This window comes from Cephus cinctus, unplaced genomic scaffold (assembly GCF_000341935.2).
Source record: "Cephus cinctus unplaced genomic scaffold, Ccin1 Ccin1_scaffold0099, whole genome shotgun sequence".
Classification (NCBI taxonomy): Eukaryota; Metazoa; Arthropoda; class Insecta; order Hymenoptera; family Cephidae; genus Cephus; species Cephus cinctus.
The window spans coordinates 55512-76563 of NW_014332836.1; the positions used below are offsets into that span (position 1 = coordinate 55512).

General features: G+C 37.9%; 1 protein-coding gene across 10 annotated transcripts in view; it reads left to right on the forward strand.

Annotated features, from left to right (window-relative positions):
• LOC107274502 overlaps window positions 1-21052 on the forward strand; it is a 75005-nt gene that overhangs the window by 44420 nt on the left and 9533 nt on the right. For 8 of the 10 annotated variants that reach the window (XM_025091876.1, XM_025091875.1, XM_025091874.1 and 5 more), the window contains exons 3-4: window positions 9561-9678; window positions 20395-20852. In XM_025091876.1, coding sequence (XP_024947644.1) covers window positions 9561-9678; window positions 20395-20852 — 576 coding nt within the window. Of the gene's footprint in view, window positions 1-9559; window positions 9692-20393; window positions 20853-21052 lie in introns of all 10 variants that reach the window. The other 2 variants (XM_015753743.2, XM_025091873.1) reach the window with 2 other exon arrangements.

Sequence of the window (21052 nt, forward strand, 5' to 3'; positions counted from 1 at the left end):
CCGTGGAGAAATAGTCTCGACGTACCGACTTGCCCGGCACAGGAGAATACTCGACGGAGAAGTCTCGACGGACCGGCAGAGGTCTGGGTGAGATACCGGCGCCCCGCTAAATAAAGACAAAGGACTGTAGAGCGGGTGGAGTGTGAGTTAAGGATGTCGTGCCCGGCTGTCGCCCGATGCCCTAAAGAAGCGGCCGTGGAGGATCTCCGATCTCTTACGTACCGATTTGCTGAGAAACGCTCTCGATTTGGTTAAAGGGACGACTCGACAGAAAGGATAATAATTATCGACTACAAGGATCTTGACCAATCAAAATAATTAGTTTTCAAATTTGACTATTGTCAAGGCAGTCTGTCTTGTAGAATGTTTCAATTTCACGTAGAACAAATAATAATACGAGGGTTCTCGCAAAAGTAATGCACAGCGCACTGTAGCGGGCGTTGTATGCAACATAGACAGCTGATCGAAGCGTCAGTTGTCTCAAGAACATGTGGGTATCATATGGTAGTCGGATTCTGTTTAAGAGAAAATGCCAAAAATTCGAGAAGGCAACGAGAACAGTCAGTTGGATCGGATTGCAGCAATAGAGCAACGTGCGTATACTCGCATCGAAAAGTGCGCGGTAAAAAAGTGCCCGAAATTCATGCCGCGTTAAAAGAAGCGTGTGGAAGGTTTACTGTGAATCGTAGCACATTTCAGGGGTGACACACGAAGTTTCGAGAAGGGTGAGCAAATATCGAAGACAGTCCGTGCGCAGGGTGGCCGTCAGCTGTTACAGTGGATGCTGTTACGTTGCTCTATTGCTGCAGTCCAACCCGATAGACTATTCCCGTTATCTTCTCGAATTTTTGGCATTTTCTCTTTAAACAAATCCCACTACTACATGATACCAACGTGTTCTTGAGACTTCAATCTACACATTGACGCTTCGATCAGCTGTATACGTTGTCTACAACGCCCGCTAGAGTGCGCTGTGCATTACTTTTGGAAAAACCCTCGTATATTACCTTTCATTAATGCAATTGCTAACATCGAAAATAATTTAAAATTGGTATAACATTATGGCTGTATTAGGTTACGCATTTGGATATAGAGACGTTTATAAAAACGTGATCAAAATTTAAATGATATACAGAACTAAACAGATCGTTTTACGTGAAAAGAAAAATCCGTTAACGGCACTGATCACCGTATATATATTGTGACGTTACATTTTGCATGTCCCGCCACTAATGGTAGGATACCGTTTTGTGTGTTACGAGACGAATTTACGTCTCGTTTTATAAGGCACTCGCACTGACAATCGACGCTCCAGGGTCTTTAAAGGTTCTGTTAAAATAGCATAAATAATTGTATTTTATTTTGTACCTATGTCAAACGTGGCATGGCGGCCATTCGAACCGAACAACTTTCCCGGAAAACTGGAGTTCCAGCGGCCTTAAAGAAGGAAGATGGGAAGATCGAGGGTGATGCCAGATGGAAGGGCCCCATGGTCGCAAAGAAGGCGGGTGTAACGGGAGGATATCACTAACGCTTCGAGTCGACCTGCAGGAAAGCATGCGTAGAGGACCAAGAATCCCGAGGAAGCCGCTGAAAACTTACCAACTGACCGCATGCGTCGCCACGAACGGCGGTGCCGTCAATATCTGTCCCGTCTATGACGCAGAGTCAGGGCCCAGGGCCGTGACTTGGCTTGGAGGGCCCGAGAAGAAATTCCTGACATTTGGATAAAACCTAGGTGGAGTCCGTCAGACGTCTATCCGTCAGACGTCAGAGGAAGCTCCGGGGAGTCATCGAAGTATGTGGAAACCAGATAGATGCCGGTGTTGGCAATCGCGAGGCCAATGCGGGAAGGTCTGCCGCCCTAGTGTACTGCAATGGTTATTATACCAGACGACTTCCAGTGTCTCGTCGATATTACTACTTTCCTGACAAAGAGAGATATTCCGAAAGTCAACATAGCCAAGAAAATACCGGCGAGAGAAATTCCCGTGATTCGAACTTCGCGCGATACCGTGGGCCCCGAAATCAGTGCAGCCGCCCTCGGAGGGGCAGGCGCAGACCAATCAGCGGGAGGCGAAAAAACTATCGGGACGTCACCACCACCACCAATCAAGGGAGCAACTTTTCATTCGTCCGCTTACCGTTCGTGCGAGTGCCCGTTATTACCGTACTATTTTATCGGTACTATCTATTGTGTAAAGTAATTTTCTATCTTTTGGGTATCTGTTCCCGGTATCCGGTATCGTCGTGAGGAGAGCCCTTAAGTTACCCTTTTACCATCTGATTTATTAACGAGCCAGCATATTATAGTAAAGCCAGTAGTTATGCCCGGAATCGGCAACGATTCCGGTGACATACGTTAAACATTCCCGTCCGGCGTTAGCCTTACCGTTTGACGAGTATTCTATGCTGAGATTTCGTTCCATGATTTGTGACTGATTATATTGTATCGTATACTAAGTTATTCTCTATTTAATTTATATCTGAGTTATCTAGTGCCCTGGAGTACGAACGAATCCATTGTCTACCGCTTCCCGGCTGACTTTGTATTGCATATTTATTTGATGTTGACTTTCTCTGCGTGTGTTATTTCGCGTCATTACCATTTTGCGTTTTCGTATTTTGCTCAGGCCTGTTGGCCGCCCGAATAAGCATTATAATTACCGGGATCGTTCCGTAATAGTAGATTTCTTACCGCCTTTGCTATAATCCGTGTTTGCCCGGAACGATACCCTTTGCCTTCTCATATCCTCTATTGTTCTTTTGCCGTATTCTCGCTTATCCATTATCATTGCCAAATTTGGTTTGTCCCAAATATTATCGATCTTGTAATTTATTTCCCACTCAAGAGAGCGTCGTATCAATATATTTCGTTATTCTTTTCTTACTGTTACTAAATTTCTGGCATCTTGATTTTTCGTGTACGAATCCTTCCCGTGTGTGTGTCATAAAGACCAGCCCCTCTATCATTCTCGTGGACTGAGTAGCCAGGATATCGCGGAGTGTACTAACAATAGGTCGGTGCTTCGAAACCTTCCAGGTGTCTGGAGCCCAGCAACCTTGCCATATCTCATGTTCATGGAGAAAGCCTATTTTTAAGATTTCATTACCGAGCATCATTCTTGGACTCTCTGACTATTGTGATTCTCGTTTATTAATCTCGGATTACTTATCGGTGACAAAAAAAATATTTTCCGATCACAATATACATACATACAACGAGGGAACCAAAAATTCTATTCAAATTTAAAATAACACTCCATAATCATTCATGCAAATATACTCACTTCAATTCTATATATAATAGATATCGATAATTTATCTTTTGTAATTTTTAACTGCAGTGGTAATTGGATAAAACTTGGAGCTCGTCTGATGATATTTCCATGTTATAGCTTCTGTCAGTTACGGAGATGAATTTCGTATGGTACTTGCTACCCTCCATTAAGGATTTCCCATTAATATTTCAAGTTATATCGTATGATCGCTCTAGGAAAATAGCCCTGTTGTCTAAGAAATTTGACTGGCTGTATATAGGAGAAAGAAATACAAAAAATATAACTGTTTGAGTTAAAAATGGATAAACTTAATAAATTGGCTGAGTTACCTATTGTGCTCCGAAATTTTACACGTGTGCCTTATCTCGTGTCTAAAGGTAAAAGAAAAGAGTTACGCGGTTGGCGGTTTAATTTACACGACAAGTAACCACGAGGGAATAAATATTTCGATTGTTCCGCTATATTATGGACATTTTTGGAATTACCTAAGAACTCAGTCGGTAATCCGTTACACTTGGGACACCGATCGAGGGGTCTAGAGCTGGCTCGCGCTCCTGTGCTATATGCTGATAGTTTTCCTAGCTGTGTTTCCCATACGATACAGAAAGTTTTCAATAGTGTAGTTATCGCGTTCGTTCTCGACACGTTAAGAACATCCTACGAATTTTTCATGTCTGTTTTCGACGTGCAGTGCTATAAAGTGGTGCCCTGCCCACCTGAGTGTCTCCCGGATACAGTTCTCGGTCTTCATGAATAAGCTGAGCCAGTTCCGATAAGGATTTCCAATTTATTAATTGGTGGAGGGATTTCGATTTTATAGCTCCGATTCGTTCTGTTATGTTCTCGGCCAATTACTGTCTCTTTCCTGCACTATTTATTTGACGCTTACTCCGGCCCTCTCTACTTCAACCTAGCAGTCTGAGCAGCCGTGCATTTCCGTACCCGTTCCCTCCCGTTCGTGCATCTAGTTGCATTTAATGATTGTACGGGACCCCAACAATCAGCAACTACGGTTGCGTTTCTTTATTTTACGAGTCCTGAAAAATTCTCTTATTTGGCGGACTTCTGACTTCAGACTCGAACTCTTATTTTGGCGGAGTTCAGCCTGCTCCACCCGCAGATCATACCGGCTCGTCAGCTCCCGATGAGGAAAGAATTAGCCGGTGCTCGCCTAACATGCGGATGCACGGACGATGGGTGGGCAGTCGAAGGTGTCGTAGGTTAACTATCGGATTCGTGATATTGATGTCCGGTTTAAAAAATATGTGATAAAGTTTCGAACACTGTTGAATGTAAGAAAACAATGGTTATGAACAAAAGTGGCCGCATTATTGTACAAGTGTATGAATAGCGTGACCAAAAATCTCTCAGTACGACTACGCATTTACGTGAGTGTTAAAGGCCATTGTGTTTAACAAAAGAAGTATAAAAAATATTTCTTCATTCTTATCAAGGCAAACTAAAGTGATAATGACAAAAAAAGGCAAAGCATTTTCACTTCAAACGTTCAAAATCATTTTTGGTTTATAAAGTAACTTTTCAATTTATCCATGATGTACTGTGAAAAGAACTAGGTAATAGATAATTGAATCTGGTAACAAAGGAGTTTTTTTTATCATTTAAAGTGTTATTAGGACGAAAGAGTTTTTTATGTTTGAGGCCAATTTTATTCATAAATCCATCGCAATATTGCAGTTGACTTTTCACTATAGGGCAAGTTTATACGAGAACAAGAAATATACGCCGTAAGTTTTCTCTCATAACGCATACACTAAACAGTTATTATAGGACCGACAGATCACATCACACCGAGGTAATGCAAAATAAACTAATACTTCGGGTTCAATGCGCTACCAAATAATTATATACAAATTTCTTCATGTTCTTTGAAAATGGTTTCTAAATATATTAAGTCTTGTACGGTAAATGAACGACAGGTCAGTGTATCAAATATTTTACGTCAACAAATATACAGCCTCCAATAATCATTATTTTCTAGAATCAGATATTCCACTATAAGACCAAAGTATTTCAGAAATGTCGATCTTTCTGAAGCAAATATTTCTAATTGATGTAATTGCAGTTTTTCTTTTCTAAGAAAAAGAAATCTAGTTCCAGAGTCAACAGGCCCGAGGTCAAATCCTCCCATACGTTTATTTAGTTGGTTGAGAATAAATAATTTTGATTGATCGATAAATTATAAGATCATTTGAAATATATTGTAAGGATCAACCCCTTCAAGAAAATCTTGCGCTATCAGGAGCAGAATTCTCAGTCGAATGCAAGGAATTTCTTAAAAATGCAATACTCCGAAATACCAGTCTTGCTCATATCGTTCAATTTAACATCATCATAATTTGCAACCGTTCTAATTAAGTCAATTTTTTCAATTGTTTATAATTTAAGTCTTTTTTGGGATACCTTGCAAAACTTACATGGATAATTGGCTGGAAAACTGCACGATACCAGACTTCTGTGTACACCAATAGTAGAGCAAGGCAGGTTCTGGATTTACATTCCTGCACCGACATTTACCGACATTTTAGGATCCTTCATAGGGTCGTATCCGTGATAAGTTGGTGCCGTGGACTCCCGAATTATCTGGGTCTACGTCATCGAGCCTCCCTGATTGCAGAAATTTCAGTTCAATTCCAGGAATTTTTCATTAAATTTTGAGAAGTGCGTGCGACCGAGAATCTTCTAGAACCTGCGACAGTTCGTATCCGTGCTAAATCATGCAGGATGGTTTTCAGCCCTCTTGTGTAATGTTTTACAGCATCCCTCTTTCTTCCAATCCCTAAAGATGTTCTGAAACCGTCGACGATTTACGTTCTCGTTACATCGACCTTGAACGTTATCTCGCAACTCACCCGCGTCGTGTCGGCGAACATCAAAGAGACGACGAACGACGCTTTGCGAATTGCCGAAAAAGCGGTTCCAGGAATTTTTGCGCGTTCGATTCAGGAGTAATTGCGTCATAAGATGGAGTTTATTTAAAAATAATAATTAGCAAACTTCAGACAATGAAGAGTGTCCTATAAAAGGGTGAGCTAAACGCCTCTTCATCAGCCTGTCGTTACTATTTCACCGATGCAAAATATTGAGAAAAGGCGTGAGCTGCAAGTTCGAATAAGAACTCTTTTGAAGAACATTGAAGAAGTCAAAAGTATAATTCAAGTGAAGATGGACAGTGACGATCTCGTGAAACGTTTGAAGATTCATAATCTGAAGCGACATTTTTCGAAAATCAACGTAATCGGACGAATGGATTATTTTCTTCGGATGAAGAAATTGGCGGAACCGGATATTCAAAAAGAATATGGAATAACCAAAGTGAAAAAGGTTCAAACAAAATATGGATTAAGATTGAACGTTGACGTAGAAAACGCATTCTCAACGTTTTTACCGGCGAGGACAGTGAAAGTATTGAAGTATGATAATGATTCCTTTCAAATGATGGTGAGTACCAGCAATGAGAATCGACTCTTCGTGCGTTATCCCAATGGACCGTATAATCACATTGAATTTCAATATTTGTAAATATTTATGCTCATGTTCTTATTACAATGTGACTTTAAATATAAAAAATAAGCAATTCCTTAATAGTTTAACTTTTTCAGTCGGACAAGTGAAACGCGGTAATTGTTTTCCCCGGAATAGGGGTGGTTCACTCCTTAAACTCCTAAATCGATAGCTTTTTTTGTTAGAAAAATGTTGCACTTTTCAACTCCTATAAATTTGTATGCATCACCCACCAGAACCGACTGAAATGCATTTTTCGTTATTCATCATAAAGATTATCCTCCAATTGGTCTCATTTAAATATCTCGACTGGAAATGTGGGAAACTGCGGAAACCGCCCTCGCGGAGCCCAAATTTGGGGGTTGATTTCAGCCTTTAAAACCGTTTTCCCGCCGATAAAAAAATACGTGTCTCTTATCTAATAGCGCGCTTTTAAATGATTTGTTAGTGAGTTTAAAGGTGACCGTATTCAGAACCGCTTTTATGGTCACTCTTAAGGTCACTAACAGCTAGTAGCGCGCTATTAGCGAAAAAGCCTATTCAGAACCGCTTTTAAGCATTTAACAGCGCGCTATTAGGCGCCATCGTGGGACTAACAGCGAGCTATTCGAAGATGTGGGCAGGGGCATGTTTAAAGTGACAGGTCGCTCAAATATGGTGGACCAGATGGTGGCTATTGCCGAGATAATTGAAGTCCGCGAAGTTAATGAAATGAGAGTAAGAAATCGGCAAGTTTTTCGAGAGAGACGTGATCCGTTTCGTACGTGACGTCATCCTTAGGCATTTCGGCCGTGTTGAATGCTCAGAGGCTATCAGATTTGTGGGGATCTTCATCCTCCACAAAATTTTCCAGCCAAATTTTATTGATTTTGAAATCGAGCCCAGAAGGTTTTGAGAGAGCAGAACCTCCACCTGTACCACTCGCACGCTTGCGATAGCAAGAAATAGTCTTCTTTGCTGTGAGTTTCCACCGTTGCTATGCATCTCTTATATCTTTCCATTCCCTCTTAATTCCAGTCGCTGCCATTTTCTCTGGTAGTTTCATTCATTTGTCTCTTCTACTCTTTTGCAATCAAGCATTATTTGCTTTATTCTCTAGTATATCACGATTGTCGCTTACAAATTGTATGACTAATGCTTTTTCTTCGAGGGTGAAATTCTCCTTTCGTTCCATGATAATCTACAACCATTTATTTATTTTTTTCATTTTCATGTCATGCCTGTCTTATAATAGTTTTAACGTATTAATTGAATATTATTAGCTTGGCTTCAAGAAAGGGAGCAGTTGAATTTCGAATTTCAAATATGGTTGCTGTTTTCACCAAATATGAAGTTCGCGCTTTCCGAATGCCACCGAATACTCCCGGACATAATCGAATATGCCCGAGTCTTCCCGAATGATTCCGAACGCGGTTGAAAGTACATGTTACAAGACGTTGATCCCTGTTAGCGTACCTTTAGCTAAAAGCGGCTTAAAAGCGAGTTCTGAATACGGTCACTAACAACTCGGCGCAGTCACTTTTAACTAATAGTGACTCTGTTAGTGATCTTAAGAGCGAATTCTGAATAGACTTTGATGGATAATAAGATATTTCTTTGATGGATAATAAGGGACACCCCAGGTACCTTCCTTGTCAGTAATTTTCTGCTAACACTTTTTAGGAATTGTTATAGTCTGTCATAATAGGGTAGCTAACAGCTGAGTAGGCTGCATCGGCAATGGACTGAGTAACGTGCTGAGGTTACACTTCCTAGCGAGACTACTGATTAGTTTATTATCAATGCTGTAATATATAACATCATTACCTCGCCATGCAACTGCAACCGACATAGGGAATAGTTCTAAATCACACGTGTAGGGTTATCTAAGAGAATAACATTAAATAAAATGAACCCATCCAATTGATTTCTATGCTAGAACCAGTCTCAGATGGTACAATAGTTCTGAATAAACCTTTAGGCATAATACATGCCACCATGTCACGGGTTATTCACGTAAAACCCACCAGCTGAAGATAAACGCAAGAGAACGATTCCGTTCATCGTGGCAGTGTAACCTCGTTTAATAAATGAAAGAATGTGAAACCCATAATGTTAATTATATTATGATGTTAGCACGTTGACTTGTAACGGCGACATGTTGTTGAACATTAGGATTAATCGGAAATTACCAAATCTAAACTAGCAGACAACGTGTTCACTTTCATTTTTTAATTATGCAATACTAAATAGAATAATAAATAAAAAGACAGCCATTAGATATTATAACGATGTAAAATCATATGTTCGTATAGTTATCTCAATAATCTTACTGGTATACTCTTACTGTGATTTGCGACTTTGTCAAAAGGAATTAAATAACCGGATCGGTCTCAATTTTTCATAGCTGAATTCCAGCATTCAAAACTCATAGACAGATAAAATAAATATTTAATTCTTATTAGTTTACACAAGAAAACTGATTCACTATATTAACACTTCAATTGAGGGTCACAAATCGGAAATCTACAATTATAATTATAAATCCGCGTCCTTACATCTTTTGGTGATAATTGCATCCAATATCTAAAATTTTATCAAACTTGTATTTATTAGACACCACTCTATGGAGTATGCAATCGCCACTACTTAATTAATTCATAAGTAACAATGGAAATTGAAAGTATAAACAGATATTTAATATGAAAGATTCTTGAAAAAAAATTATTCGATTTCGTTATCTTGCCATGTTGTATCCTATAATTAACTAAATTTCAGGCAGAGCAGAACACACAGTGTAGGTTTGCCGGCACGGACGTCATTATTTCCTGAACCACCACCAACCGGAAACGATGTCGCACCTCCCATACCACGTCGCCATTCTGCAACTCCAACGGTATCTCTTTAATGTAATTCGGCTGTAATTTCAGGCTACTCTAGAAAATTTCATTTCTCATCTTTCTGTTGCTTGAGCTGCCTTGTAATTGTCTTTCACTTATTTTATCAAGTTTTGTAATCGCTCTGTGATTCACACAATCGTAAAATATAGTTTACCTTTAGTTAGACTACATCTTACTCTAACGAGTGTCACATCATTGCATCTAACGAGAAACCTTTGGTAAGTGTCCACCTCGGATTTTTTTCTTTTTCACATATGTTGTAGTAGTCGATAAACTAAGCGACATGTATTTTTTCTTATCGGTCCAAATTGGGTTTTTGGGGGTGAAAACCGCCTTCGAAAATTGTGGAACTAAACACCCATTTAATTATTTCATATATAACAGCGGTATCTTTCACAATGAAACCAACTGGAAAAATTTCCTCACAATGAGATATCAAAAATGTGATTTTCTCAAATTTTTCAAAATCATTTGTAAGGGGGTGAACTACTCCAAAAACTATTTTGGATTATACAATACAACCATAAATGCAGTTCACTGTTGGTATGTTTTCATAAAATAAATGAACTTATATTAGGCACTCAAATTACATTTGAAATAAATTTTTCCCAACGTAAGGCGTCTTCTAAAAGTTTTAACTTATGTAACGCAAAAACACATAAAGTTTATTTATTTATCGCGAGCAACATATATTTTTTCCAAATTTTTTGGCGCGAATTTACGCCTGTTCGGCATTTTTTTATATAATGAAAAATAATTTTGGGATAGTTCACCCCCATAAAAATTATTCGACAAATTTGAGAAAATCACATTTCTGATCTCTCGTTGTGAGGAAATATTTTCAGTTGGTTTCATTGTGAAAGATAACGCTGTTACCTGAGAAATAATTAAATGGGTGTTTAGTTCCACAATTTTGGGGGGCGGTTTCACCCCCCCCCCCCCAAATTTGGACCGATAAGAAAAAATACATGTCGCTTAGTTTATCGACTACTACAACATATGTGAAAAAGAAAAAAATCCGAGGTGGACACTTACCAAAGGTTTCTCGTTAGATGCAATGATGTGACACTCGTTAGAGTAAGATGTAGTCTAACTAAAGGTAAACTATATTTTACGATTGTGTGAATCACAGAGCGATTACAAAACTTGATAAAATAAGTGAAAGACAATTACAAGGCAGCTCAAGCAACAGAAAGATGAGAAATGAAATTTTCTAGAGTAAATACGTGTCGTTTAGTTTATCGACTACTACAAGACATATGGAAACGAAGAAAATCAGAGGCGGGCACCTACCAAATGTTCCTTGTAAGTTCATCAATATACTACTATAAATTTCCATCTTCTTTGCTTTCATCACATACGAATGATATCTTACGTATATTTTGAATGTTAATAGTGCATGCCGATCTATACTGCAAAATCCTTTCTTGTATTATTGGTTGTATACCTATGAAATGTCTCTGTATTTTATTAAGGCAATATAAATCTTACATTGTATACAATTAATTATTTAAGTACATTAAATAGCTAAATCAGCGAATATTTTTAATTGATTCAATTTCGCATGATTTTCATGAAATGAAAAAAATTGTCTATCGATGTTAGTTTCAACGTTTTTGTCCTTACTTTTTTCTATTCTAAAATTGAACTATTGAATGAATATATTTTAAATAAACAATGTTAAAGATAAGTGCTTTTCTGGCATTAAAATTTATAGTTGATAAATGAATGTTTTCAAGAATGTTTTCAAGAATGTATGGTGATAGTGCTGAATAGTTGAATTTTCAGATAAAGGAAAGTTTTAACTTGAGCGTCGTAACACAAGTCATAATATTTGTTTACATATTCTTCTACACGACATTTTAATAACAACGAAATAAAAAAAATTCATCTGTGGACATGTGATACGGGTGATGTGTGTGAATTTACTGTTTTTAACAGTTAAAGATACGAACATAAATATATAGATGCAGCCAAAGGTAATTGTGAAGACTTAATTAAATACGAATGAGAATAAGGTTCATTGGCTAATATACATTGTGACTTAATTCTGGGATCAACTAGAACCCAGGTCAGTCGCAAGAACATCAATCGCAAAAGGGAAGGGTAAGCAAAAGAATGGAACATGGGGTCTAATGCAAAAGAATATAATTACTGCAGGTTATAATTGCCGGTACAAAGAAAAAAAAAAAGAGAAAGTAGACTAATAAAAAATAACAGAATTCGAAATACGCAATACGAAACTAAACTAGGTAACCGAAACAATAGTAAGAAGGGAGCTTGCTTAGGAGCACGAAGTGTCGCAACGGAACTGGGATTTTCAAACGGGTCGGTGGAACGGGGAGTCGAGAAAGTAGGGATGGAATGGTAGTCAAGGGGGGTAGGTCGGAAAGGAGGAGTTACCGTCACTAAATAATTTTGAAAAACGATACTTAGGCGCCAGCTACTGTCACGGTATAGCACCGTCGAGTGACCTCTGAAGATCCTCGAATATTTACTCTAGTTGACTCCATAGCACGGCTAACAGGGGGGTGGAGGGGTATATCTTAGGGGGCAGATTCCGGAACGCAACGGTTTCTTAGTATTTACCTCGGATTTTCGAAATCAAAAAGGCGAAGGTGGGGTGGGGAGAGAAAAGGGTTAACAAATCCGAACGCAATACATTACTCGACCCACGTGCGACGGTTGGGAAAAACCCAGAAGGGAACTATAAAATATAAAAGGGGCGCAAAAGAAAAGGGCAAGAGAGAAAAGGGAAAAAGGGGAAGTCAACAAAATATTTAAAGAACTCACTCAAATGATCCGCAACACATGATAATCCAAAATCGCACTCTGACTTAAAGGTGTTAAATTCGCAAAGCTCCCACATTCGCACTGAACGCCTGGCTTGATGTGAAGAAGTCTTCATTGTTTTCGGTCCTCATTTCCCTTGGTGGGTCTCCAGGGCCTCGGGGATTTGTTGGACCACTGGACTGAGAGGGCTACGCGCTTCGGCATTTTTCCGCAGTTCGGGCATGACAAGGCTCTGGTGCTTTTGATCAGCACGGTCCGGGCAGTCCTCCCAGGGCCTCGCTGCGTCGTGGTACAGTGCTGGGTTCCCGCCGGTGCGCCGGGAAAGATGGTGGCCTCCATGACCTATCAAAATCTCCACCTGGTTGTATCCGCGAAGTTCTAGGAAGGGGGCTCCACCGCTGTCACACGGATCTGGTGACTACTCGTGTGACGGGATTGTACCGGGTGCTGCATCCATATGTGGTCAGGGTGACTGGCCGACTATTAGGCCTCAATCTCTCTTTGGTGGTCTCAATCAGTGTTTATCCTGCCCATGCCTTCCCCGTATACCGCTGCCTCGACAACGTAGTCACTCTCTCTTCATTCTCAACTTTAGTGGCTGCTCCTCGTACATGGTCTTCGCTGCTTCCGAGCTAATACCGTAGGGAATGAGAAGGGGATGGAGGAGTGAGGAGAAGGGGCCTTATCCTAATTGCAATATCCTTAAAACACTAAAATATACAATACATAATATTATTCGCAATTATTCTCCAGGCAACTGGTGCCCTCAAGCCAAATGGTGGGGAGGAGTTCATAATAACATTTTTATTACAATATATAGAAAGATATAATGCAGTGAATCAATACATCAATTAATAGTATCGTCACACTACTGAATAGGAAAAGTGACTTGGCTTTATGAAAACAATGGTCAGTTTAAAAAGTATGTTAAGTGCTTTAGGAAAATGTTGGTTGTCGTTCGTCAATGCTTACGAAGATTAAAATAAGCTGTGTAGATAGGATACTATATGATCGATTTAAAAAATAAGAATATTTCCACGGAATAGTTTTTTGGTTTAAAAAAACTTATATCATTGGGAAAGGGCGCATTGCCGCGCTGAAATTTACACGATGATCAGTTCAAGAGCCTCGGTCGAGTACAGGCAACCCGCCGTACGGGGCACGGCCCCCCGAGACTCTTTACTCGAAGCATCTCTTGTACCTGTGTTTCGACTCAAATATCTTATGAACGGCTGTATGTGAGAAAAATGTATTAATACATTCATTCTAGGAATCAAGGGTTCTGAATTGATTGCCAGCAAATTCAATACGATTCGTGTACGGGATCAGGACGTATTCACATGGCTAGCGTGATGATTTTATTTCAGGTCCGTCGTCATCGTCGTCGTCGTCTTCGCACGTCCATCGCATTTTTTACACGACAGATGACGCTGACAGTTGTGCCTTCTTTACCTATTTGTACTCTGTATGGTGTTAGTAATTTACGAATACACAACACAATCAAATACACTTTATACGCGAAGCTACCGTTCATACCGAATTTCCAGTTAGTATAAGGGTGTTTTTACAACAGTATGGAATTATTCAGTTTTTAATAGCATTCATGTGGAGCGGGCGTATATGGGTGTATGTATATCTATGTATGCTTCGGCATAGTTCCTCATATTTTAGGTGACAGTTTTTAGAAATATAGGAAGTCCAGGTGTTCCTCTCCGTAGTTTCCTGTGTCCAGGTGTCGCATATATAATAGGCAAACATGTAGTGACTTATGTACTTGGTATCAATAATCTGATATCAATACGTTTTATTAGAGGAATACACGGCACTCCTGTACTTGGCGTAGTTTTTTACATGTAAGTGTCTTTTGGGGGATTATAGTATAGACTGACTGGTTTAAGAAAGAATTGTCTGATTTAGAAAGATATTCATCATTTGAGAAAATGACATCTTGGTTAGTGAGCAAACTGGTCAATTTCGGAAGACGTTAACTTCAGATTTGAAATAAACTGGCTGATTTTGGAAATTTTTATTGCTATTGAAGAGAAACAGGTTTGTTTATAAAGCGAGAATTTTATTAAAAAATTATAATTGATTTAGAAGTAATTTGGTGTTATTATAAAATATTCGTTAGGACTAGAAATTATCTAACTGATTTTAGAAAGAATGATCGATTAAAATATACGTTAATCAATTTTAAAACATAAAGATGGAATTTTTTATTTGGTTAGTTTAAAAAAAACGCTGTTGTAAATTGGCTGCTCAGTACGTAAATTATTATTTTGTAGAATAGATATGTAGTGCGATACTGTATTTGTTCCGAGGGCTGCAGTGCCGTCTTTTTGTGTGGCACGTGATGCGCGTTTTGCACATAGGATTTTATAATCCGTCCAGCACTAGGTTATTATTCCCAAAGCGAAATATTTATCCTATTGAGAGCCTTGATCTTCTATTGGTAATTAGCAGTTTAAGTTAAATTTCTGATGCATTTTACACGAAATAAGAATTTCTTCGAGACTTCCGCTTAGGACTACGAGACAGGTACACGTACAGTGAATAAGTCAAGTAATTTTAGAGACAAAACTAGGAAGAAGGAGAGAGTGGAAAGAGAGAGGTAAATTGGTGAAAGGAGTGAAAGGGAGAAAGAACATTAAGGGCAAAGCGAAAGGGCGGGAAAAGAATCAATAAGGAATCTTTTATTAATTATCAAATGACCATTAAATCATAATTAAATATAAGAAGCAGTAGTGCTAAAAAAAGAGTAGCGAAGACGTTATAGGTAATTTTGAAATACAATTAAAATAATGAGCTGGTGCTACATCATAAAATACGCAGATGTGTACTGACTGTACTTGTACAAATATTTACAAGCATAACTTAGATACCCTGCAAAGAAAAGTATCATATAACCACAATGCTATTGAAGGCTCTATCAATTCAATGTCCTTTAGTATGAATTGCATGCGACTACACTTTTGACTTTGTTCTCTGTTACATATGTGTTCTCCGAACACATACTCGCCGAGAACCGCGACTGGTGTATTCACAACGTCACAACCTATATAAAGTAAGGTTATTCCTATGTAATTCTTCATATCCTAAATATCTATTTTTTTATGTAACGGTGGTATTACTACTTCTCTCCACTCCTCTGGAAGACCTTCTCAACTCCAGATTCTTCATAAATATTCTTTTAGCTTGTTCCTTGTATTTCTCTTTGCATATATCCACGCTTCGTTTTGGATTTCACCTGCTCGTAGAGCTTTCGTCTTCTTTAATTATTTTATTTGCCTTTCAATCTCTTTATTCGTAAGTTCTGCTTCCTTGTCGTTTGCTGACACATCCTGAGTCTCTTCTTCTTTGAATTATACCTTCTCTTTTGTTTTTATTCTTCTCTCTTTCTACGTCCATTTCTCCTTCTTGTCTCTATGTAACAATAACCTAAAATGTGTTTGCCCTTCGTACAATGTTATATTTTCCCTTGTAATTGCTCTCTTCTTCCTATCTTCATCGATACATTTCCATGTTTTCTGCTCTGACTTTATGTTTTGGATATCTCTTTCTTCTTCCTCTTGTTCTTCTCTTTCCCTTTTGCCTACTCAAATTTTTCAAAAGATTTCTCTTCTTTGAAAAGCTTCCTTCACCTCTCTTTGCTCTTTCTTGCATTCTTTATCCCATCATTTCTTTCTGTTTTTCAAATTCTCCTACTTCTTCTTTAACGACATTATTACGTTGTCCCTCAGTCCGTGCTATATTCTTCTTTGTTCTATTTTTGTATACTTCATTGCTCTTGCTTTCTTCTTGATTTTCTCAATACTTTCGTTACTCCATATTAATGATTCTTTCTGAACTTACTTTTACTTAACTCTTACTTCTTCTTTGTTCATCGGCTGCTTGATATTTGGGTCTACCTGTGGCGGCAGATGGTCATATTTTATTCCAGCTACTACTGTAAAGTCTTCTGCTTTATATTACGTTCTTTCATTAATTAGCTCTATTGTGGGTAAGGTGCTATATAGATTATAACTCCAAGTGTAGAGAAACCGTTACTTATTATAATACATACTGTCGAACTGTTGCTCCATTTCCGATATAATCGATTAACGATTATTTGATAATGTTTGATGAGCACTTTTTCTATTTCCAATGCAATCGATTAATAATTATCTAATACTGCTTAAGGAGCACTTGCCCCGGTCAAGTTGAAGTCTCTTTGTTGAGTATATGTTCAATTCACTTCGAACCCTCGATTCTTTCCTGTATTCACTTTTGTCTTTCAGGACGGTGAATAGTCAGAGTTAACGCGTAAGCATTTTGGCATTGGCATGACTTTATAAGTCAAATGCAAATATATGGCAATGTTCCTCACGACTTTTGGAAGTAAAGCGTCGTATAAGAACCCAAAGGTTCCTATCTCCTTTGTGCTCCCTCAAGAGCTTCTTAATATTGAGATAAGGAATAGAACCCTTGACGATGGACGCTGGTAAGCGTGAAGTCCTCACGTCTCGACACTTAGAGATAACCTTGAAGATATAACACTCTTTTCACGTCTAGCATGAACGTATAATACAAGAACACATTATCAATTACTGTTGTTCCTTTTCCGCCTGCATACATGAACTTTCGCACCCCAAGGTGCACTGTATTTAACACAAATGATGAACACAATTTTCAACGAAAAATGGATAGGACGAGGAAATACAATAACCCGGCCACCCTAGTCACCTGATTTAACGTCATTTGATTACTTCTTGTGGGGGTTTACAAAAGAGCGTGTGATAGCGGTTGTTCATGCTACACCTGAAGACATAAAGGAAAGAATATGTCGAGCATTTGCTCAAATAACACTAGAAATGTTGACTGTAGTTCGACGAACTTTTCATAAAAGAGTCAACAAATGTTTGCAAGTTTAAGGCCACCATTTTGAGCATCTTCTCAAGTAAGCCGTCTTGTTATAGTATCCAATGTCACTGAAAACCGTGATCTAAAATTAAAACAAATGTAATAAATAAAGAAAATTTCTTATTTCATTCATTTTTTAGATTTTATCGTTTTTAACCTTGTGTAACCTTGATTACCTTTGATCGGAAGTCATTAAACTCAGCTTAACATGAGTATTGTTATTGTAAAACAAAAATCATATCACTCTATTTAAAGAAGTGGAGGCGACATTGATCCAGTTTCAGCGTCTTACAAAACTTCACTTTTAATAAAATCGACTTTAAAAATCCGTCTGATACACGTGCACTTGACTAATACTGGGCTTAAGGTATATGTCCAATTTAGAAACGGAAGAAAAACGTTAATTTTCAACATTTTTTTTTTCTGAACCTTTATATGTATTATAGATAATGATACAAATTTTTTTGTTAAATATTATTTAATCTTTTAAAAAATAGAGAATTTTTTTTCAATTTTTATTTTTTGTCCAAATTGTAGAGGGCGCCAAAATTGAGTCCTAAAAAAAGAGAGCGTTGCATGGCCGACAGTTTATCTCTGAACTGGCAAGTCACAAATGAAAAAATCAAACGGCATCTTAAAGATCAAGTCTTCTCACACTGGAATTTACCACAATTATTTCAAAATCGAGAAAAAAATTTTTATGAACGTTTGAAAAAAGCTCTTTTTTTGGGCTAATTTTGCTCGCAAAATTTGTGTAAAAAGTTTTTTTAGGAAAAAATATGGTAGATTTCGATAGTCAACATAACAACGAACAAAACGCAGCAAACTTTACTAAAAGCGGAGAAGTGGAACCGGAGATAATCTGTCGGCCATTTAAAACAATCGCATTTCGAGAAAAACATGTTTACTGATTGCCATGGAATTCATGCGAAGTTTTGACGCTTGTTCTTTTTCGTTGTTTTGTTTTTTTAGGACCTTTATTATAACCTATTTTGATGAAATCAATGCGCAAATGTTTTCAAAGATAACACAAACTGTACTGAGGACGTACACGTAATCCGAAAGTATTATTAGTATAGAAAAAAGCCGGTATTTTAACAGAAGGGAATATATAATATAACCGTTATATATACATATATATATAAACTTGTCAAAGGGTAGTTATGAGGACACGTGCCACTCACAATAACAAGCCCATATGTTTTTTTCTAAAAAAAACTAAACCTTGAGACATGTCGTATTAAAATTCTAACCTAATCTAGCTTAACGAAATCATTTCTTAGCCCATCACAACTGCGAGTGTGTAGCATGAACATTTTTTCGGGAAATTCGGTGTGAGTGCCACTTTATGGTCCTGACAGTATACCTTACGTATCTAAATGCTATCAGGCCCGTCCTGACAAACACCAAGTGTTCTCATAACTGCCAATACTCAAGACAAAAAGTCCTGAAAACTATCCTTCTTAAAAAATATAACTCTTTATTGGTTTCGAATTCAACCTTGAAACTTTACGCACACAATTTGGAGATAATTTAGAAGAGAAATAAGTAAAAAAAATCGATTTTTCGAAAATTGTAAAGTGGACATGTGCCTTAAGAAATCTCTAGGCAATATTTTCTTTCATATTTGTATACAATGTCAGGACTTAAGGTGGTTTAAGGCCACGCGAAGAATTGTTCATAACTCTCTGATTCGACGAGCACAATTTTGTATGCAAAAACTAGATTGGCATTTTCAACAATACGTAAATTAATAAAATACATTATTTTCAAGATTGAAATATTGTTTAAAATATTTTAAACCACCTTAAATCATAACATTGTATACAAATGTGAAAGAAAACAGTCTCCCTATCGAGACCCTTAAGTCGAGTATTAGTCAAATGCACGTGTACCTGATGGATTTTTAAAGTCGAATTTCTTAAAAATGAAATTGCGTAAAGGAAAAATTTATTCTGCAATTTGAGTTTACTTTTCTATAAGGAATCACCTCCTTCTCGGTTGTACACTGAGCGGAATTAATGATGTCCCAGGGAGAAGTTAGGACAAGAGTGGCGAAACGAGAATGGCGTGGCCAGCAGTCGAGAGGCAAGCCAGATCCGAGTATAGAGGAGGTAGTCTTTTCTCCTGGTTCGGGACGCCATTTTTGTCAAGTATCGGAGAAGTCTTATGTAAGAGCGTCTCCCTCACTACCAGTGACGGTCCCCTATAAGACCCTCTCTCTCGTTAGGTTATATAGGATTATTCACAGTTAGACCCATTTCAGTGCGAAAATCATGTATGGAGGAACATGTGAAAATTCATCTGGGAATCCATGGAAAGCAGCTTGAAATTTTATCAAAACTCATATGGAAATCCATGGGAATCATCTAGGAATTTATCAGAATCCAGACAGAAATCGCTGCAGTTTCCTAGGTCTATATCTTCAATTCGTCCCACCTTACCATTGTCAATAGTTTTTATCCCGGCTGTTTCTTGCCACCTATTTGGCATGAATCTCTACCAATTTTTGGGATTACTGTAGTTTAGTATATATTGTAAATCAATCTACCGAATATGAAACCCTAATTCTATTTACCAAATGCGTGTGAAAACTGTCTGCCTTGGTTAAAAAAAATATTATTACTTTTACATATGATGCTATTTCGTTCTAAGCAAAGTTGCTTTCAGTACTTATAAAATTACACATTAAAATGAATACCAAAAAATATACACAATCCTTCGCTATTTTATTATCATTAGTTTAAAACTGAGACGGTATTTTCAAATGCAAAGAATTACATCATAATCGTCATGAATGCTGTTGATGCTGTTCATCACCACTTGTAATATTATTGTTTTGAGTATTGTAATAGTATTGAGTGATAAATTAATTAAAAACGCTATACACAAAGTCACATCAGCATTAACAAAGAATTGAATATATGCGACAATGAAAGGACTTTAATTTTCACTAATTGAAAACTTCCTTCTAAATTGTAAAAAAATTTTTTTGAGAAACAGGAATATATTGCATGCAGGTGGCGCCACCGCCAATACCACTACGTCCACCGACCATCCCTAAACGAAGTAAGAACGAGCGACCAATTCCGATATCGAAAACCACCGTGCAACCACGTGATTCAAAGAATCAGAAACAAAGTTACGATCAATCAATAATACAGAAAGAGTCTCGAGGGACACCACCGAAAATTCCACCAGCTTCTTGGCATTATGGTGCACTCGATAGTAAGAAGCTCATTGATGTTGAATTCTCTAGGAAGACCAACAGTAAGGATTGTTTCATGAGCTTCGATAAGAAGTGTGCTATCTACGGAAAAGATTTTGATAGATCGAGTTTCGCGGAATTGCAAAGGGTGTCACGAGACCTGGAGAAAAGACTTCACGAAAGAGTTGTTAGAAGCGTGGGAGTTAAATTTGGAGACCTTGAAACTACGGGAGACGTTAAGGAGCAAAGGCATACATTGCATAATGAAAGGTACGTTAGTTTTCAAAATTAAAAATTTATTTTTAGCCCTTCAATTCTGCATCAAATGGGAGTTATGCGTCGAAAGGTTTTTTTGAACCTCTGATAAAAATAAAGAGGCGGCACTTTCTACTGCGCAATTAGGCGTAGTTCGGATTTAAGTTATTCACCGTGTTCCGATATAAGCTTTCAGTACTGTGTAAATGACGTCA